Raw genomic sequence first — 17,456 nt, forward strand, 5'->3', positions numbered from 1 at the left:
ATGTAATTGCAGCCGTAAGTAGAAAAGGTGTCAGAGAGCCTAAGTGGACTACTAGTCTGTGTGATCTTCAGTGTGGGCAGAGTTTGGTCAAAGTATAAATTACCTTTCACTAGACTTGAGACTCGTTAAAAATAGATGCTAGTATAGAAGCTTCATGAAACGGAATGTCGGAGGATGAGGGATGCAACTTACTACAGTAATGTATATCATTTTGGAACAAGCGATTTGATATGGGACACAATACATTTTGTGACAAACGAATTGAAGTATCATCTTCTCAGACTTTGTTCTCAAGGGCAACATTCAGTGTTTCAGACTTTTTTATTTATTATCCAGCCTACACGTGTGAAGTCCCTTCCAAGTTAGGGCCCAAACTTTGTGAGCTGAGGAGACATTTTGGTAGAAAATAACTCAAAGCATCGATGAAATAGACTCTCAACATAATTTGTGTATTTCTCCCAGAGAAGACAGTAGCATCACAGATAAAAATGTCTTAAGCGATAAAGGGATGCGATAAGACTGATAAAGCAATAAGATACAAATAAATAATCAAATACAAGCCAAGAGTTTTTTTCAACAACAATTCAATGTCAATTGAATGTATATACAGTACACATTTGTGCAAAAACACATGGATTCAAAATACTTTACTATACATTATGAGCTGATAATTTCAAGGCACATATAATATATTACCATAACATTATTTTTTGCTGAACAAAAACTGAAATAGTTGCTTAGTATCCAGCTATCTTGACAGATGTGCTTGTTGATCTTTCATTCTCAACTATCAATGTACAGTTTCCTTATGCTGTAATTGTAATTTTTGGAAAGCATAAGACGCAAACTTATGACCTGTGCATGATTTGCTGAGTCAAGTCCATGAGAAAACAAATCTGTTTTTTAACAGCTTGGGAAACAATCGAAAGGTTCAACAAACTCCATAACTACAGTAGCCTACTACCATTTCAGAAACAGTATTTCCAAGTTGTGGTGAATGACCGCTGGCCAACAACTTAACAGTCGGTTGTTATTGAAATGCATACTTGAATCAGAGGCCGTATGTATCAAGCATCTCAGAATAGGAGTGCTGATCTAGGATCAGTGTAGCCTTTTGTATAAGATGACAGAGGGGGACTTGATCCTAGATCAGCACACCTAATCTGAGATGCTTTATGTATACCAGCCCTGGAATCCATGCAGTTGTTTGACCAACATTTCTCAACACCGTGTTCATAGAAATGTGTCTTTGTTATGTAGATGAGATGATGAAAGAGAGACACTCACTGCAGTATTACTACATAGGCAGAGCTGCTATTCAGTACTCAGCAATGTCCAAGAAAATAAAAAGGTAAAGAATCATGAATTAATCATTGACAGTCAGGTAAAACTCTGCCCTCTTGTGGTATATTTGAATGCACAGATTATCTCGCTCTTTCCATCTCTCTTCCCCTCCCCTTCCTCCCTCCTTCCCAGCCTCTCTCTCCCATTCTCTCTCAAATCCTTACCGTGAGAAAATATTTATCTCCAAAGATCATTTCCTGAATGGTTGGTTCGCTCTGTCACATTGAGTTGCCACATCAAGTCTCTTTGACATAAACCCCATTTGTTTTAATTTCCATTGCCAAAACATGGTATGTAGCTATATCTGTTATGGACATTGTGCATGTTAGACTCATTACTGGCTAGGCTATTTTTATAGCAATGAGTAGAACATCAAATATCTTCCAAATGGCCCAATCTTTATGGAGCTCAAAATATAAGGTGATGAGAGAAAGCTCTGATTGTAAAAAATCTGACTGCACAGAACTGAGAAAAACCAATAACTTATAAATCAATTAGCATTCTTTACTAAGGGAATATAAAAGGTAGCTGAATTCAACATTATAGTCCAGCCGGTGTATAAATTACATTGCAGACACGGAGGTCTTTGAAATATACTGTTCAGTGTACTGAATGTAGTTAAGTGTATTTGTTAATACAAAGGGGGTTCTATAATGCTCTGCTATGAAAACCATCATGTACAGCAAAAGTCTGCTTCTGCTTGAACATTGTTCTTGCAGTATACTGTGCTATTGCTCCCCAGAGGGCAGTCTCTGAAGCCAATGCCCCCATTAGGGGTATAAATGGGCTGTATGCGGTAGTCTCCCTTGAGGAGCTGCTCGTTGTTTAGGGACGCTATCTGGAAGCTGGTCTCAGTCATTTCCAGTATAGAGTTATCCTTTTTGGTTCCTGCCTCGCAGTAGTCGTCTTTTCTCCTGCCCTTATTGTATTTCCACTTGGCCGAGGACGACCGGCCCTTCTTGTGCATGTACCAGCAGAATATGCTAAGGAGAAACACCAGGACTACGATCACGGCCCCTCCAATAAGGCCAGCCAGAAGGAAGGGAGAGCTGGGGTCCTGCTGGGTGGCCTGCTCCGGCCCCGGTGGCCCTGTATTATTACCTTGGCCATAGGAGACCGGCTTAGTCACAGCCTCTGAACACACTGTATCATCCTTGGGCCGGTAATTATTGAACGCGTCTAAGGGGATGACACAGATCCGGTAGGTGGACTTCGGCTTGAGGTTGACCAACCGTATGCCCCGGTGCTCCCCTCCCACCATCCTCTCCCTAACTGTGTCTCCCGACAGGCTGGGACCCATCTTGGCCCATGTGACCTTGTAGGCTGTGACAGGGAAGGAGGCCACCCAGCTGACGTGGATGGCTGAACCATTGAGTATGGTAAACTTTATCTGCAGGGTCTCCCGCTCAGGGTCCAGGGGCGGCAAGTTAGTCCTCTGTTCCCCATCTCTGGGAGGGGAGGAGGGGAGGAGAGGGGGGTGATGTGTGGGTGAGGAGGGGAGCCTGGATGGGGGAGAGAGAGACTCCGTGTCTGAGGGGTATCCTGTGGAGGATGGAGGGAAGCGGGTGGTGAGGCCTGGCGAGGTGGGGGGCAAGTGGGTGGGCAACGGGGCAGCCGTGGTGCTGCGAGGGCACTGGATCAGCTCGGTGTTCAGCTCTCTGATTACCATGCCCCGGACAGTTTCGGGCTTCTGGCACATGAAGCCGCGCACGTTGAGGGAGGCTGGCAGAGACTTTAACCACAGTATGACCCAGTTAATGCTGCAGTCACACAGCCAAAGGTTGTTCCGAACAGTGAGCTGTCTGAGACTGACGAGGCCATCAAAGACCCCTTGTGTCAGGGACTGCAGCTGGTTGTTGGAAATATCCAGCCTCTCCAGCTTTCTCAGCCCCGCGAAGGCCGTCACAGGGATCTCATTCATCTGATTATCCTGAAAGTTCAGCTTCACCAGAACATTCCCTGGGAGAAGCGGGGGCGGGTAGGTGAGGGAGTTCCGCGCCAGTGACAGCTCCCGGAGTGTCACCAGGTCCTGGAAGGTTCCAGGGGTCACGCCCTCGTCCGTCAGCAGGTTCCCGTCCAGCAGGAGGCGCTCTAACCTCGTCACATTCCTGAACGCCTCCTCAGTGATCACTGCAATACGGTTCTCGTCCAATCGCAACTCTTTGAGGTCCTCCGGGAGACCAATAGGGACACTGCTCAGGTGGTTCTTGGTAAGGAAGAGCATCTTGAGGCTGACGGCCTCCCTGAACGCCCCCTCTTCCACCCCAACTGTGGAGATGGAGTTGTCGTCCAGGTGGAGCTCCTCCAGCCACAACAGCTGAGCCAGCGCAGCCCTGGAGATGGTCTGGATGTTGTTCTCCTGCAGGTGCAGTACCCGCATGTTCTTGGGCAGGTTTATGGGAAACTCATCCAGCTGGTTACCATAGAGATAGACAGTCTCCACGGAGGCGACGTGGTGAAGCTCCAAGGGGAAGCCGGCATTGTTGATCTGGTTGTTGTGGAAATAGAGGGTCTTGTAGCCCTCTCCGATCCCTAGAGGCACCGAGGTCAGGCTCCTCTCGTTGCAGTAAACAAAGGTCCTGTCACAGCGGCACTCCTCTGGGCAGCTTGAGCCAGACGCCCGGGAGAACTGCATGTGCAGGCCCAGCAGTATGGGTATCCACGGCCTGAGGAAAGAGGCCCAGTCCTTATTCCACACACGCGATGGATGTAGCTCCATTATAAACGATAGGTCAGAACTGATCGAGCTGTCTTAAAAGAACGACAAATGACAATCACAACAACCAGTAGCAAATTTGAAAAAAGGAAAAAAGGAAGAACAAAAATAGTAAAAATCCATCAGAAAAAAAAAGTTATGTAACCAGCTGTGGGTGCTTAGTTCCCTGCTCCAGCAGTAAGCAGTGGTGGAGCGCAGCAGCAGCAGTGCTGGAGGAGGCCTCTGGTGGTAATTCCTCAGTAATTGCCTGTCCTAAGCCTCCCAACACAAGAGCAATGGTCTCATTAAGCAATGTGCCTCCTTCGCCAGGCACCATCCACACTCACTAGCTTGCTACGGGGACGATAGCAAAGCTCATCACATTTTCACTGTCAGTCAGCCGCCGCGGTGCACTGTAAGGGCAAATTTAAAATGGTGGCTACCAGAGAGCCATGTAAGGTATACTCAGGGTTATCATCAGAGAGATCCCCCCCTCCTCTTCCTCCTTCTCTTCCTCTCTCTCTCTCTTTCTCTCGTTGTTTCTCTCTCTCACGTCACACACGGCTGGGCCCAGACTGATGCTGCCTCCGTTGGAATTGACATTTGGATCCAGAGGCCTATTTTCAAAGAGACAAATAGAGAAATCAGTGGGATGATCTTAGAATGCATGCTTTCCCTCTAAATAAACAGAAAGGAAGACTTCAATTTGTATCCCTCAAATACAACCTGAAGCATTGTAAATTAGAGAGAACAGACTCAACAATTTGAGTACTTTATCGTTTCGCATTGAATGCAAAGAATTGACTTATACATCACATCTCGTGAAGCATATCTTTTAACAAAAGCTTACCAGACTGATGCTTTTCAATGATATCATGTTGACAGACTAGTGCATGGTAATAAGTCTGATAGACACATTTATTTCATATTCCTCACCAGACATGTACTGCAGCAGTGGATGTTATATAAAACAGTGAACATTGAATCATGCTCTTGTAAAAAGAATGTAACGCTTTAAATTACAGTTTCCTTACAGCTGTAATTACGTCATGAAACAGCTGGTAATTGTGATCTGTAACATAGTTGTACAAATGAATCGCAGGTAGAAGTGTCGATGAAAATCTCCATGAAGCATTGTAAGTTTAATCCAATTGTGGCCATATAATAATGGAACAATGGACACATTATTGTGTAGAGTTGTGCATTTTCAATGTACAGTGCTGTGAAAAAGTATTTGCCCCGTTTCTTGTCTCTACTTTTGCATATTTTTGATACTGAATGACATCAGATCTTCAACCAAAACCTAATATTAGATAAAGGGAACCTCAATGAACAAATAACACAACAATTACATACTCATTTCATTTATTTCATAAACAAATTTATGCAACACCCAATGCCCCTGTGTAAAAAAGGAATTGCCCCCTTACACTCAATAACTGGTTGTGCCACCTTTAGCTGCAATGACTCCAACCAAACACTTCCTGTTGTTGTTGATTAGTCTCTCATGTCGCTGTGGGGGAATTTTGGCCCACACTTGCATGCAGAATTGCTTTAACTCAGTAACATTTGTGGGTTTGAGCAGTTCATGCTTGAAAACCCACAAATGTCGCTGCGTTTTTTTGTTGTTGTATCAATTCACTGCCCGCAAGTCGTCATAACGTTTGCCACCCCCCACCCCATCCCATCCTGTGCCTTTTTCCCAGTATGCCCTGTACAGAGAATGCGTGCCCGGTATCCAAACATTCATGGCTTGAGAGATGTGGTCACCGGTCAAGTGCGTGTAAGTAGCTACCCAGTTTAAGTATCAACAGTACAGCCACAGCAGCATACCATTTGATTAACACTTGATAACACTTGATTTACCCTACATCATCAATATTCGGACTAGTTGGCTGATACGTGCAGCAGAGAGAGGCAGAAAGACATAGAGAGGTAAATCACAATCAGTAAAAGTAATCGAGCTAGCTAAAGAGCAGATTTGCATCAATCATCAACATCAATGATCAGCTGATAGCCCACCCTCTTCTCCCGATGTCAATCATGTCTATAGGAGGCACTGTAACAACACTGAACAAAAATATTAATGCAACATGCAACAATTTTAAAGATTTTACTGAGTTACAGTTCATATAAGGAAATCAGACAATTGAAATAAATTCATTAGAACTTAATCAATGGATTTCACATGACTGGGCATACATATCTGTTGGTCACAGATACTTTTAAAAAAAAGTTAGGGGCCTGGATCAGAAAAACTGTCAGTATCTGGTGTGACCACCATTTGCCTCTTGCAACGCGACACATCTCCTTCGCACAGAGTTGATCAGGCTGTTGATTGTGACCTGTGGAATGTTGTCCCACTCCCCTTCAATGGCTGTGTGAAGTTGCTGGATATTGGCGGGAACTGGAGCACGCTGTTGTACACGTCGATCCAGAGCATCCCAAACATGCTCAATGGTTGACATGTCTGGTGAGTATGCAGTCCATGGAAGAACTGGGACATTTTCAGCTTCCAGGAATTGTCTACAGATCCTTGCGACTTGGGGCTGTGCATTATCATGCTGAAACATGAGGTGATGGCGGCGGATAAATGGTCACGACAATGGGCCTCAGGATCTTGTCACGGTATCTCTGTGCATTCAAATGGCCATCGATAAAATGCAATTGTGTTCGATGTCCGTAGCTTATGCCTGCCCATACCATAACCCCACCGCTACCATGGGGCACTCTGTTGACATCAGCTCGCCCACACGACGCCATACAAGCTTTCTGCCATCAGCCCGGTACAGTTGAAACCGGGATTCATCCATGAAGAGCAGACTTCTCCAGCGTGACAGTGGCCATTGAAGGTGAGCCGTTGCCCACTGAAGTCGGTTACGACGCCGAACTGCAGTTAGGTCAAGACCCTGGTGAGGGCGATGAGCATGCAGATTAACTTCCCTGAGACGGTTTCTGACAGTTTGTGTAGAAATTCTTCGATTGTGCAAATCCACAGTTTCATCAGCTGTCCGGGTGGCTGGTCTCAGACGATCCCGCTGGTGAAGAAGCCGGATGTGGAGGTCCTGGGCTGGCGTGGTTACATGTGGTCTGTGGTTGTGAGGCTGGTTGGACGTACTGCCAAATTCTCTAAAACGACGTAAAAGGCGGCTTATGGTAGAGAAATGAACATTCAATTCTCTGGCAACAGATCTGGTGGACATTGCTGCCATCAGCATGCCACTTGCAGGCTCCCTCAAAACTTGAGACATCTGTGGCATTGTGTTGTGTGACAAAACTGCACATTTCAGAGTTGCCTTTTATTGTCCCCAGCACAATGTGCACCTGTGTAATGATAATGCAGTTTAATTATCTTCTTGATATGCCACACCTGTCAGGTGGATCGATTATCTTGGCAAAGGAGAAATGCTCACTAACAAGGATGTAAAAAAATTGTGAAATAAGCTTTTTTTGCAAATGGAAAATGTTTGGGATCTTTTATTTCCGCTCATGAAGCATGGGACCAATACTTTACATGTTGCATGTATATTATTGTTCAGTGTAGCTTGCTTACAATTTTTGATGATGAGTGAGTGTGTTGTTGCAGAAAGAAAGAGGCCTGTGCTGAATATTTTTTTAAATATTCACTATAGAGCTAATTGGTACGTTACCAATTTCAAGATATTAATTATGAAAGTCAAAAACTAAATTCAAGCGGGGGGGTACCTGCCACCAGAAAGGTCTGCACGCAGACGCGCACACACACACTTCAAACCCTCTATGCACCTTTGAGATCCCTCATTTAAAGTCACATTATACATCTTCTTCTAGCCATGGTAGCCAAAATAATGGGCAACTGGGCGTTTTTATACATGACCCTAAGCGTGATGGGATGTTAATTGCTTCAGGAATCACACCTGTGTGGAAGCACATGCTTTCAATATACGTTGTATCCCTCATTTACTCAAGTGTTTCTTTTATTTTGGCAGTTACCTGTACATTCTTAACTTTTTATAATGTATTTAACAATGTTCTACTGCATGTACTGAAGTTGGCAAGAAATGCTGAATGAAATAATCAGAGAGAGAAATAAATAGAAAAACAGATGCATACATAAATGAATAAATAGATAAATAAATAGATCAATAAATAAATTGAGTTAGGAATAAAGACAAGCTGCCAAATGTCTTATGAACAGTCGTGAAGTGAGTGATGCTAAAGAGATCACTGGCTCTGCGCACTCAAACTTGTAGAGGGCATTGAGGTGTTTAATCTGTCAAATGCCACGGTGATGGACAGAGCTCTGCTCCACTGCACTCACAAGAAGCACAGCACAGTCCTCCAATAGTAATGAGAGAGAGTGAGAGAGAGAGAGAGAGAGACACATAAAGAATTACATTTCATAATATGTCTCTCTCTCTCTCTCAAAACACACATGCATGCACACACACATACAGACACAGATTCTTCAGTAAAAACATCAGTTCTACTTAAATTCAAAATGTTGTGATTCAGTTGTTTTAGTCAGGAGGGGGAACAGCATCTTGCAACTGGGGCTAAAGCTGGACATGATGAACATGGGCAACAATACTCCAGTGAAGTTGATTTGCCTATATATGCAGTTGATGACGATTATGCTCTAAAACATACATTGGAGAGTTGACATCTTTAACTTGTTATGCTCTCTACATTCCAGATACAAAAGAGCATGTGGGTCCTTCTTGTATTAGGTGGCATTTGGGCATGGCATTTTAGAAAAAATTTACTTCATTTATATATATATATATATATATATATATATATATATATATATATATATATATATATATAAGTATTTGGGGGCATCCTATTCTAAACCAAATAATATGGTAGCTTAATGACGTGAAATCATTTTGACCACTATGATAACATTGTGCCACTAGTAAGAGTAGTAACATCAATGATGGTAATACCAATGAGACATTTTAGGTAAATTAGGATTTTCTGAAATGGAGGTCACAAACGTTAAACTCTAAGTTTATCAATACTTTAAAAATATTTTGTTAAAGTGATATGATTAATAATTTTGCTCACAATGTTATCTCCCTTCATTTAAATTGAGTAAAACTAAGTGACACTTTGGATTTAGACACACCAAATGATGAATGGAATCCTCAAATGTATGACATACTAAAAGGGTGTGATTAGCTAATAATTGTATGTAATATAGACCCCTCCTCCGATAACAGTTTGCCACCGGAGAAAAGACTGAAGGACCCTGTATATCTTTGTAATGAGTGATTTTCAAGGCGCTAACACCAATGACATAAAACCGACGGACACACATTATACTAGTAATTTTTTATTTAAATTGCCTTCTTTGTTTTTATTGATCTGTACAACATATTAAATACTTTTGTTCACTTTCTAGCATTCAAAATAATAGATATCTATAAATCCCCAAAACACTACAACCCTACACATTACTACTAGGACAAGCCAGTTTGCTTGCCCTAAGTACTTTAAACAATTAATAAGTATAAAGTCTTGCAGTAAAGGACTTGCATTATGTTTTATCATCGATAAACAGTTCAATATAAACAAAAACATGTTTGATGTCTAACTATTTGTCATTTTAACGTGTTTTTTTTTGGTTGCAAAGGCAAATGCCACCCCAATTCAAGAACGACCCATGTAAGACAATGATTCACATTTAAACATGAGTGAACTAATTCCAGTTGTATTCAAGCAGTAAAAATGTACTTGCAATCCACCTCCCATTACTGATGATATCTACGCTATGCAACCACAAGCAATATCAATATTTAAAGCTGAAGGGGCTGAGTAAGGGCGTCATGCACCCCAAAACTCTGAGGGGGCACATAGTACATGAGGATGGCTGGGGGATAGTCCGGAGGGGCTAGCCCCCCCCTCCGTCCTGAAGTTGAAGAATGTAGCATTTTTCAAACAACTGAAACTGCTTTTTCCAGCCATCTAGAGCCATAATCATTAAGCTTAATTCTACGTTTTAAAAAAATGCATATTTTTCTACATATCTAAGCATACCTCTTGAGCTGTCTGTATCCTCCTGACTGGTGGTTCTTTTTTTTAAGAAACTAAATATGTTTCTCTGCATCTCTACTAAAGTCTGGGTTAAAGGTTGAAGGAATGTGAGTCTTATTCAGTACATTTAGTTATTGCTTTCTTTTCTTACGTCTTCCAACCTTGCCAGAAGGAATGCCATGTAAACTAGTTAGGCAAGCTAGCTACTTGAACTTGATTGATAGCCTGAAATGGCTTCCTGGTAGCTAGTTATGAGGTTTGGAGATCAGGAACCTATTTGAGCTAGCTAAAGGCAACTTCATATACAGTTGAAGTCGGAAGTTTACATACACCTTGGAAAAATACATTTAAACTCAGTTTCTCATAATTCCTGACATTTAATCATAGTAAATATTCCCTGTCTTAGGTCAGTTAGGATCACCACTTTATTTTAAGAATGTGAAATGTCAGAATAAGAGTAGAGAGAATTATTTCTTTCAGCTTTTATTTCTTTCATCACATTCCCAGTGGGTCAGAAGTTTAATACACTCAATTAGTATTTGGTAGCATTGCCTTTAAATTGTTTAACTTGGGTCAAACGTTTCGGTAGCCTTCCACAAGCTTCTCACAATAAGTTGGGTGAATTTTGGCCCATTCCTCCTGACAACGCTGGTGTAACTGAGTCAGGTTTGTAGGCCTCCTTGCTCGCACACGCTTTTTCAGTTCTGCCCATAAACATTCTATAAGATTGAGGTCAGGGCTTTGTGATGGCCACTCCAATACCTTGACATTGTTGTCCTTAAGCCATTTTGCCACAACTTTGGAAGTATGCTTGGGGTCATTGTCCATTTGGAAGACCCATTTGCGACCAAGCTTTAACTTCCTGACTGATGTCTTGAGATGTTGCTTCAATATATCCACATCATTTTCCTTCCTCATTATGCCATCTATTCTGTGAAGTGCACCAGTCCCTCCTGCAGCAAAGCACCCCCACAGCATGATGCTGCAACCCCCGTGCTTCACGGTTGGGATGGTGTTCTTCAGCTTGCAAGGAACCCCCTTTTTCCTCCAAACATAACGATGGTCATTATGGGCAAACAGTTATATTTTTGTTTCATCAGACCAGAGCACATTTCTCCAAAAAGTACAATCTTTGTCCCCATGTGCAGTTGCAAATCGTAGTCTGGAATTTTAATGGCGGTTTTGGAGCAGTGGCTTCTTCCTTGCTGAGCGGCCTTTCAGGTTATGTCGATATAGGACTCGTTTTACTGTGGATATAGATACTTTTGTACCCGTTTCCTCCAGCATCTTCACAAGGTCCTTTGCTGTTGTTCTGGGTTTGATTTGCACTTTTCGCACCAAAGTACGTTAATCTCTAGGAGACAGAACGCGTCTCCTTCCTGAGCGGTATGACGGCTGCGTGGTCCCATGGTGTTTATACTTGCATACTATTGTCTGTACAGATGAACGTGGTACCTTCAGGCGTTTGGAAATTGCTCCCAAGGATGAACCAGACTTGTGGAGGTCTCCAATTTTCTTTCTGAGGTCTTGGCTGATTTCTTTTGATTTTCCCATGATGTCAAGCAAAGAGGCACTGAGTTTGAAGGTAGGCCTTGAAATACATCCACAGGTACACCTCCAATTGACTCAAATGATGTCAATTAGCCATTCAGAAGCTTCTAAAGCCATGACATCATTTTCTGGAATTTTCCAAGCTGTTTAAAGAAACAGTCAACTTAGTGTATGTAAACTTCTGACCCACTGGAATGGTGATACAGTGAATTATAAGTGAAATAATCTGTCTGTAAACAATTGTTGGAAAAGTACTTGTGTCATGCACAAAATAGATGTCCTAACCGACTTGCTAAAACTATAGTTTGTTAAAAATAAATTTGTGGAGTGGTTGAAAAACAAGTTTTAGTGACTCCAACCTAAGTGTATGTAAACTTCCGACTTCAACAGTAATTGCTAGGTGGCTAGTAGTATTACAGAGAAAAAAAAACTGGGCTAATTTGAGGGGGCATGTGTCCCTGTGCCCCCTATGGGCATGACGACTCTGGGACTGAGCTCCAGATATGACCACATTAATTATAACGGTAGAGAAGAGAGATGGGGACATGTACTGACTGTATACCTGGCTGGCTATCATTTCCTCAAATGCCATCCAAAATGTCCAAAACATTATCTGATGAGGTAGTATAACCTGCTACTTTTTACCCTGCCAGGACAGGAGGAGAAGAAGCCTGGCTGACAAACTAGTGTTCCTCAATGGTTCTTTGGGAAGGGTGATGGTTCAATGTGGAACCATACTGACCCAAAGAACCCATTGAGCCCTTTAATGGTTCTTTGCAATTCAGAGAAGGGTTCTTTCCTCTTTTGGAAGTAATTAAAATGTTGGGATGGCAGCTCATTCAAATATTTTGGGGTGTGGTTTGCTCACTGCTCTTTTTGTGCAACCTTGAGTGAGAGTGTCATTCCAGTTTATCCAATCTGTTGTGTTTTACTATAATATTTTGTCGATAATGAACTGTGGACTAAATCAGTGTTTATAAATTATCTTCTTTCTGGCTAACCAGAAAAAATAACCCTGTATGGCTCTTCATAAGGTTCTTTGTAGAACCTTTGAGATTGAGAATTTTTTTTTTTTTATAGAACCTATAGACTATGGGAGGCGCACAGTATTACATAGAGCCATGGCTATATGGAACTCTATTCCACACACACAGGCACAGACACACTTACAGATAAGACACAAACTCTACTCACGTGCACATGGATGTTGTATTGTAAATATGTGGTGGGGGAGTGGTGGCCTGAGGGAACACACTGAATGTGTTGGGTAAGGTGTTATGAAATGTAATGTCATGTAGTATTTTAAACTGTATGTAACTGCCTTGTTAGCAGCTAATGGGGATCCATAATAAATACAAATACAAAATACAAATACTATAAAGAACCATTAAAAAGGGTTCAAATCATAGTGGAACCTTTTTTCTGTGCTATATAGAACCATTTTTATAGTTCTTTATAGGACCGTAAGAAAGGGTTCTTCAAAGCACCATGCATGTTCCATTTAGAACCGTATGAGCATGGTTCTTTATTGAACCTTCAAAAACGGTTCTATATTGCACCAAAAAAGGGTTCCACTATGATTACAAGCCAAATAACCCTTATTTGGCAATATATAGAACCATTTGTACTTGTGTAACACAGATCACCAGCTTCTAAACTGGGTAGTGAATAACTAACTCTGTCCCTAATCCAGGTGAAACACCGGACAGGCAACATCTTTAAATAGAATCCTGAGCAGATGTGTCAATATAGCCAACAATTTAAATAAATGTTGGTTACAGCTGTCAACAGCAGCATAGGTAAAAGTTCCTCATCATTACCAATTTTTCACGAACCGCAGGTGAATTTCAAACGCTGCGCAAAAAGGGAAAATCGAGACTCGCAATGCCAATAGATTTGTCTGAAACGGCTCACTTGAAGTAAGTTACCTTTTTTAAATCAAATGGAAAATACATATAAAGTAAATGTTTTGAAAATATGCAGTCAGTGTTTCATATAGGCTTGTTTTCCATTTCGAAATAAAATACAAAACAATAGGCTATCTTGTGCATAAAACACAAACCATATACATAAAATCAAATTAATCCTATTTTAGTTAAAGTTTTAAAACATATGCATATTTACCATCGTAGTGTTATTGGGCTATAGTGGACAGCGCTGTAGGTATTTCATAACGCATATCCAGATGTCAGCGATACAACTGGTTTTAGGCAGTAAGATGGTCTTACTTCACCTTTTTTGGGAATGCTGAAAGTCCTTTTATTGTATATCCATGGGGCATGGTGAACTATCCCTGGTCCGTTTCCCCCGTAAATGACACCCAGCGCAGGCTTTCACGCTCTCGGGCTTTCAGGCTTCCACAGCTTGACTGGTGTACTCCACGGTCCTAGCGGCTCTGCCCGAGAATTCCCGGAGGCGGGTGGTTGTTGAGGGGGGCATGCTGGGGGCATGCTGGTCCAGGCAACGATTCAGCTCATCCGCGGTATGCTCCGGTACTCCGCTGACGATGCCACAGCAGCAGTCCTTCGCCTCCCGGGCTGGTTCAGAGGCGCCACCAAGTTCAGCGCTGCCTTCAAAAGATTAAAGGATTACATTTGGCGAAGAGCGAGGGACTTTTGGCTCCAACCCCTTCGTGTACACACGAAAGCAGCGGCAGCGCGCAATTCCCAAGAAAGCGGTCTTTATCTCCTAGCCATAAACAACTAACATCGGATTGTTTATTGCTAATGCAAGAATTGCGTTTTCCCCTTGAAACCCATGGGAGACGTTAACTGTAATGAATTCAGCTGATAGCGATCTTTCACAACTGCTCTCTCTCTCTCTCTCTCTCTCTCTCTCTCTCTCTCAGAGCGCATGCACTGACTCTCTCTCTCTCAAGCACACACACAATCTATTTCCCTCACACTCTCTCTGTCTCACACTCACTCTCATTCTCTGTCTCACACTCACTCTCACTCTCTCTCTCACACACACACACACACAAACACACACACACACACACACACTCTCACTTCCTCACACCCGGCGCACGCGCACACACCTAAGCGTTTCTCACTGTCTCTCCCACCATTTCAAGATGACTAGCTGTCCACTCTAAAAAATTAGTGTTCCTCAACGGTTCTTTGGGAAGGGTGATGGTTCTATGTGGAACCATTGAAGACCCTTTGAGCTCTTCAATGGTTCTTTACAGTTCACAAATGTCTTCTTTGCTCTTTTAGTGATAATTAAAATGTAGTGGAAGCGGCTCATTAGAATATTTGGTATTTCAAAACTCTAATGCAGTTGGCGAGTCAACACAACCGTCAGTGCTGCTGTGAACTGCATCACAAAATAAATGCCAAATGGTAGATACAAAAAAAATGATATCATTGAGGCAATTTAAATGTTGTGTTAGTTGCTTTGTGTATTACCAAATTAGTTTGAGATTAATTGTGGTTCTCTGTAGCTCAGCTGGTAGAGCACGGCGCTTGTAAAGCCAGGGTAGTGGGTTCGATCCCCAGGACCACCCCATACACATTTTTTTTTTTGTTATGCACGCATGACTGTAAATCTCTTTGGATAAAAGCGTCTGCTAAATGGCATATTATTATTTTATTAGTGATGTTACGTTTGATACGGGAGCTCTGAGGCATGCATCAAAATCTCGAAGCAGTTAACTTCGAAGCAGTGTGCCTATGCGTGTATCGCTTTATCAGAAGTACGTCAACGATGACATCTGAAGTTTCGTTTGATCAGGTTCTTTTTTAAACCGTGTTTTGCAAAATGCGATATCCCACTGATTTTGCTGTGGTTCCGGTGCTTTCTTCAATTCCAAGCTGCTTTGCAACATCAACCTGGACACCGTACCTACAAATATACACTGCTTAAAAAAATAAAGGGAACACTTAAACAACACAATGTAACTCCAAGTCAATCACACTTCTGTGAAATCAAACTGTCCACTTAGGAAGCAACACTGATTGACAATACATTTCACATGCTGTTGTGCAAATGGAATAGACAACAGGTGGAAATTATAGGCAATTAGCAAGACACCCCCAATAAAGGAGTGGTTCTGCAGGTGGTGACCACAGACCACTTCTCAGTTCCTATGCTTCCTGGCTGATGTTTTGGTCACTTTTGAATACTGGCGGTGCTTTCACTCTAGTGGTAGCATGAGACGGAGTCTACAACCCACAAAAGTGGCTCAGGTAGTGCAGCTCATCCAGGATGGCACATCAATGCGAGCTGTGGCAAGAAGGTTTGCTGTGTCTGTCAGCGTAGTGTCCAGAGCATGGAGGCACTACCAGGAGACAGGCCAGTACATCAGGAGATGTGGAGGAGGCCATAGGAGGGCAACAACCCAGCAGCAGGACCGCTACCTCCGCCTTTGTGCAAGGAGGAGCAGGAGGAGCACTGCCAGAGCCCTGCAAAATGACCTCCAGCAGGCCACAAATGTGCATGTGTCTGCTCAAACGGTCAGAAACAGACTCCATGAGGGTGGTATGAGGGCCCGACGTCCACAGGTGGGGGTTGTGCTTACAGCCCAACACCGTGCAGGACGTTTGGCATTTGCCAGAGAACACCAAGATTGGCAAATTCGCCACTGGCGTCCTGTGCTCTTCACAGATGAAAGCAGGTTCACACTGAGCACATGTGACAGACGTGACAGAGTCTGGAGACGCCGTGGAGAACGTTCTGCTGCCTGCAACATCCTCCAGCATGACCGGTTTGGCGGTGGGTCAGTCATGGTGTGGGGTGGGGTGGCATTTCTTTGGGGGGCTGCACAGCCCTCCATGTGCTTGCCAGAGGTAGCCTGACTGCCATTAGGTACCGAGATGAGATCCTCAGACCCCTTGTGAGACCATATGCTGGTGCGGTTGGCCCTGGGTTCCTCCTAATGCAAGACAATGCTAGACCTCATGTGGCTGGAGTGTGTCAGCAGTTCCTGCAAGAGGAAGGCATTGATGCTATGGACTGGCCCGCCTGTTCCCCAGACCTGAATCCAATTGAGCACATCTGGGACATCATGTCTCGCTCCATCCACCAACGCCACGTTGCACCACAGACTGTCCAGGAGTTGGCGGATGCTTTAGTCCAGGTCTGGGAGGAGATCCCTCAGGAGACCATCCGCCACCTCATCAGGAGCATGCCCAGGCGTTGTAGAGAGGTCATACAGGCACGTGGAGGCCACACACACTACTGAGCCTCATTTTGACTTGTTTTAAGGACATTACATCAAAGTTGGATCAGCCTGTAGTGTGGTTTTCCACTTTTATTTTGAGTGTGACTCCAAATCCAGACCTCCATGGGTTGATACATTTGATTTCCATTGATAATTGTTGTGTGATTTTGTTGTCAGCACATTCAACTATGTAAAGAAAAAAGTATTTAATAAGATTATTTCATTCATTCAGATCTAGGATTTGTTATTTTAGTGTTCCCTTTATTTTTTTGAGCAGTGTAGTTAGGATTTTGTACAAACACATTAATCTGACCAGTAGTTTAGCAGGTAGATTAGCAAACTAAGGAACATTCAGGGACATGAGGTTGAATCCCGTTCAAGACACAATATTTAGAAAACTGTTTTATGTGAAACCACACTTTCTGCACTGTTGTTCAAATACTTTGCTTTATTTAGTATAGTATAAGCTTCTGCCTTAAGCATCCTAAATAATGCCATAGATTCAGTTTTTGAAAAATAGTCAACTTGAAGGCAAAAAAGGGAAGCATGATGTAAGATGCAAACCTGGTATTCAACTTGATTATAGTCTACTAAAGCTACAGACTAACCGCTGAGCCATGGAGTCTTGATAGAAACAGTGGAGAAAAAAACATCTATCTAATAATCACTGCTATTTAATGT

General features: G+C 42.8%; 1 protein-coding gene across 3 annotated transcripts in view; it reads right to left on the minus strand.

Moving 5' to 3' along the window:
* Positions 1 to 322: 322 nt before the first annotated feature.
* The window catches only part of si:dkey-87k14.1 (leucine-rich repeat transmembrane protein FLRT2), a 55,974-nt gene continuing 38,840 nt past the window's right edge, over positions 323 to 17,456 (minus strand). Inside the window, exons 1-2 of one of the 3 annotated variants that reach the window (XM_045207559.1) lie at positions 13,845 to 14,425; positions 323 to 4,656 (exon numbers count right to left, since the gene is read on the minus strand). In XM_045207559.1, coding sequence (XP_045063494.1) covers positions 2,018 to 4,063 — 2,046 coding nt within the window. In that variant the 5' untranslated portion in view covers positions 4,064 to 4,656; positions 13,845 to 14,425 and the 3' untranslated portion in view covers positions 323 to 2,017. Of the gene's footprint in view, positions 4,657 to 13,735; positions 14,426 to 17,456 lie in introns of those variants that run through there. The other 2 variants (XM_045207557.1, XM_045207558.1) reach the window with 2 other exon arrangements.

The sequence above is a fragment of the Coregonus clupeaformis genome, chromosome 25 (assembly GCF_020615455.1).
Source record: "Coregonus clupeaformis isolate EN_2021a chromosome 25, ASM2061545v1, whole genome shotgun sequence".
NCBI lineage: Eukaryota > Metazoa > Chordata > Actinopteri > Salmoniformes > Salmonidae > Coregonus > Coregonus clupeaformis.